The sequence below is a fragment of the Monopterus albus genome, unplaced genomic scaffold (genome assembly GCF_001952655.1).
Source record: "Monopterus albus unplaced genomic scaffold, M_albus_1.0 scaffold143.1, whole genome shotgun sequence".
Lineage (NCBI taxonomy): Eukaryota > Metazoa > Chordata > Actinopteri > Synbranchiformes > Synbranchidae > Monopterus > Monopterus albus.
This window is the reverse complement of record NW_018128023.1, coordinates 236,330-246,164: the sequence shown is the minus strand read 5'-3', so window position 1 is coordinate 246,164 and position 9,835 is coordinate 236,330. Positions and strand designations below refer to the sequence as shown.

The 9,835-nt window shown below is 39.0% G+C and overlaps 1 protein-coding gene across 2 annotated transcripts in view; it reads left to right on the top strand.

The window, feature by feature from the left end:
* calcr (calcitonin receptor) overlaps positions 1-6,901 on the top strand; it is a 42,468-nt gene extending 35,567 nt beyond the window's left edge. For both annotated transcript variants that reach the window (XM_020614124.1, XM_020614125.1), the window contains 6 exons: positions 441-594; positions 1,381-1,441; positions 1,616-1,682; positions 1,842-2,060; positions 2,647-2,688; positions 5,702-6,901. In XM_020614124.1, the coding sequence (XP_020469780.1) occupies positions 441-594; positions 1,381-1,441; positions 1,616-1,682; positions 1,842-2,060; positions 2,647-2,688; positions 5,702-5,923 (765 nt within the window). In that variant the 3' untranslated portion in view covers positions 5,924-6,901. The remainder of the gene's footprint in view (positions 1-440; positions 595-1,380; positions 1,442-1,615; positions 1,683-1,841; positions 2,061-2,646; positions 2,689-5,701) is intronic.
* Positions 6,902-9,835: the final 2,934 nt, after the last annotated feature.

Sequence of the window (9,835 nt, the reverse complement as noted above, 5' to 3'; positions counted from 1 at the left end):
GACATAATAAAATGGCATAAAGGTAATTTCTTTCAAGAAATTTTACTAATGATTTATTCAAAGGACCAGAATATACAATGAAACAGGTTGTCATGGCATTGCACTCTGCTGGATGCGCAAAGAGAAAATTGCAGGGGACATTAATGTATACTTTTAGAACATTTATCACTTCTTTGAGCAAAGTAAGATACACACATTCAGTGTGTATCAAAAAACTCAGCATTTCCATCTGAGCTCACCTCCAGAGGGGGTAAATGAATAAATAGTCTGGAAATGGTAACAGTGTCAACTGATTTTGTGCCATGAACAACCCCTTAGATCCTCTTTGTCTCCTGCTGAGATGATGTCAGAAGTGTTTAACTAAATTGTCTTAATAGCTATCTTTATACTTAGGAACTCAAAAGCAGACAAAATAACAGATGCTTGGGCTCTCTCTACAGGTCGGTTGTAAGGTGTTGCACTTCTTCCACATGTACATGCTGGGCTGCAATTATTTCTGGATGCTATGTGAAGGCATCTACCTTCACACGCTCATTGTGGTGGCTGTATTTGCAGAGGAGCAGCATCTGCACTGGTACTACCTCCTTGGCTGGGGTGAGTCCATCAGCAGTTTATCAAAACACTATTTCCTTTGTTTTTATGGTATTTTACTATACACTTTGAACTCTTTTTTTATGGAGTCACTGAACTGAATGACAACTTGAAAATGCACTGAAAAGCAATTCAGAAAGATGGGACCATAACAGCCGCAACTTACTCATAACTACCCGGTTCTTGTACAATATGTCACCCTGGACATGCTGACAGCTTTAGTGGCCCTTCTGTCACTTAGTGCCACTCCTACCCTGTTTTTTTACCTTGTTCAAAACAGGAATAATTGGTGCTATCTGTCAAACAATTATGTATAGTTATCATTAAAAATGGGTGGATAACCTTGAGGCATGCATTTGCCGTGCGCCTGGAGGACGGCTCTTTGTCAGGTCTATCTGTGGTCGATATGCTGCATGGCCTCACTGGAGTTTAAAAATGGACTGTAGATAGATTCATGTTTATATCTAGATGGGAAAAAGCCCAGTTTCTAGTGCTTTATAAAGGGAATTTTAAATTAGACAGCGTTGGTACAGGAAATTAATCATGTGGTGGCGTGGTTAGGGTTGGAACAATAAAATTAAGCTATGAAAATCTGTAGAAAGGAGGATGTCAAAGCTGAGCCACTTTCTTTAAGCCTTTCCAGCACTATAGTCGCACTGTAATGTAATTATTTATTCATTAAACACCTAACCAAGCTAATCACACATTTACTGTACTTTATAAACGACAAATGAATTTCATTAAAGACACTCAATACTTCATTTGGGTGCCTTCTTTTTCCTGTTCAAGGCTTTCCTCTAGTGCCTGCATCCATCCACGCCATGGCAAGGAAAAAGTATTTTGATGACAAGTGAGTAATGTTCCAGAGATTTATGCAAATAAGCAGGAGATGTATATGTATGTGCTCAGCTGGAAATGTGTAAGAGAGTTCAGATCCGTGCACAGGTGTGCTTTAGTATGTGTGTGTGTACCTGTGTATTCTGGGAAGCAGACAGTACTGACTGGTCTGTTTTTCCTTGTGTAGCTGTTGGATGAGTGTGGAAACCCATCTGCTCTATGCTGTTCATGGTCCCATAGTGGCAGCCCTTCTTGTAAGTCTGCTAATCCACTGTTTCAGAATAATGGATAATGAATGTCAAAGAGAAAAATATGATTATTAATTTGTAACTGTGGTGGTAGTTTTAGTATTTTAAAAAGCAGAAAAAATGCACATTATTTAATTTCTTATCAAAATGTTTGACTTTTTACAGGTGAACCTCTTCTTCTTATTAAATATCATAAGAGTTTTGGTGACCAAGTTGAGAGACACACACCAGGCTGAGTCCAACATGTACATGAAAGCAGTGAGAGCCACCCTCATCCTGGTGCCCCTGCTGGGAATACAATTTGTCATTTTTCCCTGGAGGCCAGAGAATCGGCTGGCTGGGGAGGTCTACGAGTACATCATGCACATACTCATGCACTACCAGGTAGGTACCCAGCTGCCGGCTAGGGCAGAAGTTAGCCATTAAAGAATCAAATATGGTTCTTGGTTCAAGAAGGAAATTCAGTTTCTGCCACTTCTCTGTAGGTTTTGAAGCATTGTGCATTCCTGACCACACCCAATCAATAATCAATGTTTCAGTGTACTTTGGAATGTATAATTAATGGCAGTATTTATATTTTAAACCCAAACACTCAGTATGGATGCAAAAACAAAAGCACTCTGATATGACAGTACCCCCAGGTCCCGTCAGGCTTCAGATTTACACATTTAGCCTTGTTTTCTGCCTCATGATTGATTGATTGATGTGAATCACTGTTGACTTACCTTTTAAAGAACCAGATGGGCACCCCATTAACTTTATTTAACTACCAGTTAGGCTTTTAATTAAGCAATAGGCAGACAGTCAATGAAAGAGATTGTCTCTTTTTCCTTTGAAAAACCACTTTGTATAACTGTGTAACCTAACTGCTAGGAAGCCATACATTTCATCCATCCATTCATCCTCTACATTATCTTATAAAATAAACTAACTAAAAACAAGTTAACTATGTCTGTTTTGCTTTGTAAAGGGTTTACTGGTGGCAACAATATTCTGCTTCTTCAATGGGGAGGTAAGTACTGCACAGAATTTAGCTAAAGAAAGCACTATGTGTGTCTCATTCATACACAAAATAGACAAGTTGATTCTCAATGTATGGTTTATTATCATTGAACTAGGGGTTTAATTTACTTTTTACATGTTTTTCAAATGCTCCACCCCTCTCTGAGTCTGTGCCCCAGCCTGGCCACCCCATCCAAAATGTTCTAGATCCATCTGTTATACCCCAGTTCTTTAATTGGACAGCTCTGAATAACAAAGGAGTCCGCCTTTCTTCATTTAGTGCTGATTTATTTTAAACCACAAGCAAAATTAAAAACACGACCCGGGTGGCTCCTTGCTCCAGAAACACACACACACTCTGGCTGCTGGAGAGAGAAGCCCTGGCCACACACAGCCTAATACATTTATAAGTTTTCGGTAACCCCTTACACAAAAAGATTACAGAACATCATGAGATGGAGTCAGTCTGATGACTCCATCTCTTATCTAGAGCTCCACATGCTTTGAGCAACTAGTCATAACAGAATGAGGAATTTCAATGTGTGTGTATGTTGTCACGTGGTGCTTAGCTAAGACATTCATTCAGACATAATATTATAACACAAGATTTAATACAAGAAAACAATTGGTGTCATGGTTCACCTTTCAGAATCAACATTCTATCTGTCAACCTCGAAGGAGAGCAGACTAGAGCAGACTTTGAAACTTACTAACAAGCATTAAAAACACTTTGATTCAACACATTAATGTCTAATAATTATCTGACTGATTTATTAATATCTAACACATCCCTGAACATAATATCCTGGAAAGGTCTCATTATTGTATGAATTTTTTATAATATTTTAGGGAGCAATTGCCCTTTTATAAAAGTTAACCCATGCATTATTCTGTTAGATTTTCACTCACTGATTAATAAAACCACTCACTGCTCAGACCTTAACTGCAACACATCAGAGTAAACATTTTTCTGACATCTTACACCTGTACCTGATAGCGTATTGAGAAATGACCCACGAATGTCAAACACAGAATCAGACTTGTTTTCTGGCATTAAATGCTAGAAAATAGTTGCAATAGTTGTGTCAGTAGTCCAGTTGAAACTGATTATAAAATAATTTGTGGCCTGGCTCCTCGGAGACCAATCCAGTCCTGCAGCAGTAAAAGCTGAGGGGTCAAGTCGGGTGAAGAGTAAAACAAGTTTATTAATGGCCGAGTGGTTTCCAAACCCAGCTGGACCGCTCCAAGCCAGCGTGCAGCTGTCTGTCTGCGAGGATCCTTAGCTTGATTCAAACACTTCTCTTAATGAATGAACTAAGGGTATTGTGGAGACCTTTTGGCTCCAATGTTGCTTTTAAGTTTGGTAGGAAAGCACCAGCTGTTAGGGTGAATGAGGGCTTTTATTAGCTTGCTGTTAGACTAGCAGTGTGAATAACACAGAATGAACAGGTAATCACAAACAATTGTATTTGTGTGTGTAAAGCGAAAATGCTTTTGTAATATTTGTGGATTTGAAATAAGTTTAAAATGTATAATTAAATGTTATTATCTGTAGAGACAAGGGTGTTATTGTTCTGAGGTTTTTCTTTGCATGTGAAGAAAGAGAGAGCAGATCTAAATACTTCCCGACTTTATTGTAAAGAATTTGCAGAGAACAAAGACACTGCGTAGAGCATTTGTTTATAGGGCGAGTCCACTTTTTTAGCTGATAGATGATCAACTAACAGACAAATGACCACGAGGGAATGAAACAATTTGTTTGCTTCACCAACATGTAATGAGCAGTTCAGGTCTCCTAATCAGGACATGGGTTTCTGGGGTTGACTCCAGCGATGGTTTTTGATTTCAGGGCACAGACCTGGCTTGTTTCTCCAGTGGCCCCCTTGTGAAGTTAGGTCAGTGAGACAGACAGCTTCCATGCTGGATTTAGATGTTCTACATGGAAGCTGTAAGCCCCAGGCTGCTCTTTTGTCTCATTATAGTAATTAGTGTCATAATTTGTATCATCAGATCACTGTCTGTTAATGTTCCCACAGTAATTACAGAGCATTAAAGTGTAAGATTAACATGGAACTACAGCAGCATTATAGTTGTTTTTAGGAACTTGGTTCACACTCTTGTTAAGTCAGTCAGACAGTACTTAGTTCTGAAATGACCAGTTGTTCAAAAGGAAAGGAGTTATCAATCAAGGAACGAAAAATAAAGTTTTGCTGCATTTTACTGTATATCACTTTGAATTTAACATATTTGCAGTTTGAACTGTTGGTTGGACAAAAAAGCAGTACGATCTTGTACTCATGGAAATTATGATGGGCATTTTCCACCATTTTATAACATTTTACAAACTAAACAAATAACAGACCATTTGTATTTGACAGCGTAATAAATTATTTAAGTTTTTGTGTGTTGGGATTCTTTTAACATGTGCTTCCTGAGTACACAGCAGGTAGCCACTAGGAGGTTTTCCCATTTGTTTACCAGTACCAAGGTGTAACATGGAGCACTGAGTTCTCCCTGGTGTGTAGGCTTCAGGAGAGTGAAATATTTGAGTTTCTTGTTGTTATTCTGACGTTTACTAAGCTACTAAGGGTAGAACAATCTTAGAAGAGTATTGAGAACATGACAGCTTTAATATATTGCTCAACATTAATAACATCATTACAATGTGACAATCTGGCCATATGCATAACTTGGCCACATTTCAAGAAATGTGACTTTAGTGTTTACCTTTCCTAACTGGCATTTGTTAGTGTGAAGACTAATCCACATATGCTGCAACAATTATGATCACAGCAGTTCAGTTGGATTAATTCTGTCACAAGATGGGGATTGCATGGGCCCTGTGTTAACTCACGTTGTACTGGAAATTCAAAATAGAACAAAAAAACTAATCAGAAAAGTGGTTTGGGGGAAATGCTTCGATGTGCACCTTTGATAACCAGGCACTACCTTCATACTGTAGAACTATTTTAAAAGTTACAACCCTTATAATGAACCCACTCTTTTATGTGTGTGACATTCAGGTGCAGGCAGCCCTAAAGAGACAGTGGATGCAATATAAGACCCAGTGGGGTCAGAGACGAAAGGACCACTGTTCAATGCGCTCCACATCCTACACAGCTACCTCCATCTCCGAGGTACCCGTCTTCATGTACCACCACGACTGTAACAGCGAACACTTGAACGGGCGCCACACGGAAGACTCTGAACTGGTGGCGCTAAGATCAGGAGAGGCATACGCATGAGGACAAAGGGTGTAGCTGTGGGAACAGCCAAGGAAAAGCAGCAGCTACGTAGAGTAAGAATGAATAATAAACTCGCTTTGCCTACCATATCTCAGTGAATAAATCCCAGAGGTTAATGCTGGTTTGTTCAGCCCAGGACAATAATGTGGGTCTCAAAATAAAGAGCGCTGTCACAGACACAGATGGATTTGCTACAAGGCTGACACTTCATGTTACTTTACATTGCTATTACTGTTGTGTTTTAAAAACTGTGATGTCTAGAACTCATGGCGCGAGGCAAGAGCTGCTTTTGACATGTGTCACTTCCTAAAGCTGCTAAATTGTGTGAGTACGTGCTGAGGGAGGGAGGGAAGCTTGTGCTGGTGTGGAAGCAGAAATAACTGTGACAGTGACAACAGCAAGGGCTGCGATGTTTTCTCTTCAAGATGATGATGATGTCTGTTATGACTGACATGATATAGAGGTGAACAATTATTATGGTGGTGTGACGGTGATCAAGGTGAAGCAGAGTCCTCCCTAAGCTCACCTACAGCAAAGGGATGTTGGTCACAGCTATGAAGGGGCACACTTTGTCCAGCTGAGCACAGATGTGGTTCCCTAAAACAAAGTCACACACACTTCCACACAAACACACATATGCACACATCAACCAATGCCCCGAACAAGATTATATGTGCCATGATAGATTTCAAAATTTTAAAAGACCTTAAACCTCTAGAATTGTGTACATAATGTCTGTTCACTATGTTTAATCTGAAAAAAAAAGTGTTTAAATATTTAAGAAGGACATTATTTTTGTTTTTTATTAATATTTTATTCTTGCCAGTTGTCAAGTGTTTGTCCTGTGATGCTGCACTCCCAACCACTTTGTTGTTTTACTGTTACTGTATTTTGCCAATGCTGAACATCAGTGGAGCCGAGAAGCAAACAGAAGCTAAATGCACACAAAATTATGTGAATAAAAAACTTTATTTTGAGGTTGAACAGCCACAGCAGGTGTTTCAGTGTGTTCTGAGTCTAATGCCATTATACTGGAAGCTATTTGATTCTAATCTCAGTCATCCTTTACGCACAGAGGAGAAGAACGTGGAGATGCTAATAGTCTTTGGTGGGTTCATGTAACCTCTGATAGAAGACACAATGCATTTCTCAAGGTCAGGGTCCTTTGTGTACATACCAACCAGCAGCATGTGTGGAGAGGCCCATTCTGACTTTTGTGAGATCCTCCGGTTAAAGGAAGACCAATGCCCCTGACTTCAGCCCATGCCTTTTCAAGTAGATGTTCAGGGAGGTCCTTAGGATTTAAGAGCAGTCTATTTTTGCTTTTTTCCATCTGTCTAAGGAGCTGCTCAGTGACAGCTGCATTGTTTTGTTCTGTCTGAAGTTAGACATCCCGCACAGGTTCAGCATGGGTCTCCTTGCAGACTGACACAGCTTCTAAAGGTGCTGTTGTGAGGAGAGTATAACACTGTCCCTCTACAGCGATGACCTGTGGGAGCTGTGCTATGGACAGCTGTGTTGTCTCATATAGTGACAACGTCTGGGAGCTGAGCTGTTGGTAAGGACTTAATGTCCATTAGAACTCTTTCACAAAGGGTGCTGGGATTACTTGTCCATCATGTTCTTTATATTAGCACTCCTTTTTGTCATCTCTTCATCTGAATTTGAAATGTTTTCTCTCTTCCTACAACAGATGTGATAGTAGATGAGATGACAATGGATACCTAGAGTTCCTGTCAAGGTCAAGGTCAAAGTGTTTATTTGTCATATGCACAGTTAGGAAACATGTTTCCCTGTACAATGAAATTCTTACTTTGCCGTCCACATGAATGCCACATAAAACAAGTGAAATATAAAGTATATGAGCAATAACAAATCTAAATAGGCAGAAACACAAATCTAAGGCACTTTAAAGCAGCAGGTGAAGGAAGCAAATAAAAATACAACAGGAACACAATATAATGCAGAGTGTACAATTATGCACATTATAATTATGCATGTGCCAAATGAGTATGTAAATGGTACAGATGGAATTACATGAGGTAGATCCTGAGTCAGCTGTTTAGGAGTCTGATGGCAGAGGGAAAGAAAGAGTTTTTCAGGCTAAAAGTCCTGCATTTCACACCTCTGAGCCTCTGACTGGAGGGTAGGGGTATGAACAGTCCATGCTGGGGGTGGGTGGGGTTCTTGAGGATGGAGGCAGCTGTGTCAGCCATAGTATTTACAGTATATCCTTGTTCTTTGAGTGTGCTAAACACTATGTTTCATGAAAGTGTGGGTCAGTGTAGTACTTCCAAACTGAAGACGTTCTGAGTGGTGAGGACAGAATGTAACGTCTCTAATCAAAGGTATTCCTGTCCCCAAACAGTCACTGTAATGTGGCAACCAATGCCAGGTAATGTTGGCGTCCTTTGGCAATGTCCTGGTGAGGGCAAGATGGCGAAGATGGTGTTTTCTTGTATTAACTCCAAATAAATGTCAGATTAACTAATCTCTCTTTATCTTAACATAATCACACAAGCAAAGCACAGTAAATAACTACTAAGACACTGAAGGGTCACGCCTGACATTAGTCTCCAATGCGTGGTTAATAATAACGGCATTAGCTGTGTCTGAGGTAGTTCATCTTCCTCTTCAGATTCAAAATGGTTATTTGAATTGGTGCACACATATTAATTTTTATGGTTTGAGAAAGACAGTTTGTGTGTACTTTGTATGCTCATGTCTGTGTAAACAAGAAGACACCGTCTGTATAATAGCACATTATTCAGCAATTTCTTTACATTCCTAGTTTCCATTTTGGCTTGTGTTTGTCTTTTTCTTCCTCTCAGATCAAACTGGCATCATCTCAAAACTGATAAAGAAAAAGGATTTTCTAAAAGCCAAATTGATTGATGTTTTTAAATCAATTTATCACAATAATACATAAAAAGATCCTTTGGTGCTGGTCTTTATGTTCTGATCAAACAGCAATTGGAGAAACAAGCTCCCCACATATGTTTGCAAAAGGGAAAAAGATGAAAGAACTCAGATGAAAGTGGGTAATTTGCAGGTACTTTTCTTTTTGTAGTTTTTAAGTTATTTAATGAGATTATGGACTCAAAGTAAAAAGGAAAAAAAAAAAAAAAAACCTGTTTGCAGCCACAAACCTTTCTGATGATTTAATGGCATTTACCTCACCAGTACTATTCTTGTCAGTGTTTCGGTGTTGAGACATTTTGTGTGTGTGTGTATATATATATATATATATATATATGTATATATATGTATTATTAGGTACACCTGTACAATTGCATGCAATTCAGTGCAACACTTGCACCTCAACACTTGTGTTTATGTAGCTTAAAATGTTTCAGTTTTTGGTGAAATTGTCATAAATGTTTAAATTTAATGATATGTTTATTGTTGGGGTCACAGTTAAAGGTAGTGCTGTATTGGACTACATTATATTCAGAGGTGTTCCGATATTTTTGTGCTTCCCAGCTCCAAACATGAGAGGGTCAGAAAATTAGGAACAACCTCTGAATATAATGTAGTCCAGTACAACCACAGTATTATAATAATAAAAATTTATTGATCCCTGGTGAAAAATTCACAAGCTATTCAACAGTATAAGCATATAAGGTGCTTAGAATTAGATTTGCCTCTACCAGCGACAAAATGAAATGTGATGTACTCAATAATGAATCCTTAATTTTTTGCAATGTATGATATAGTATACTTTATTAGGAAATAAAGAATTACTTTTTTTTACATTTTCATTATCCATTGTTTTCTGGACCCCCTGCAGTATGCCTACCGGCCCAACAGGGCCACCTCAGATGCCACCGCGGCAGCCCTCCACTATTCCCTTTCTCACCTGGAAAATGGAGACTCCTACATCAGGATACTCTTCATTGACTACAGCTCCAC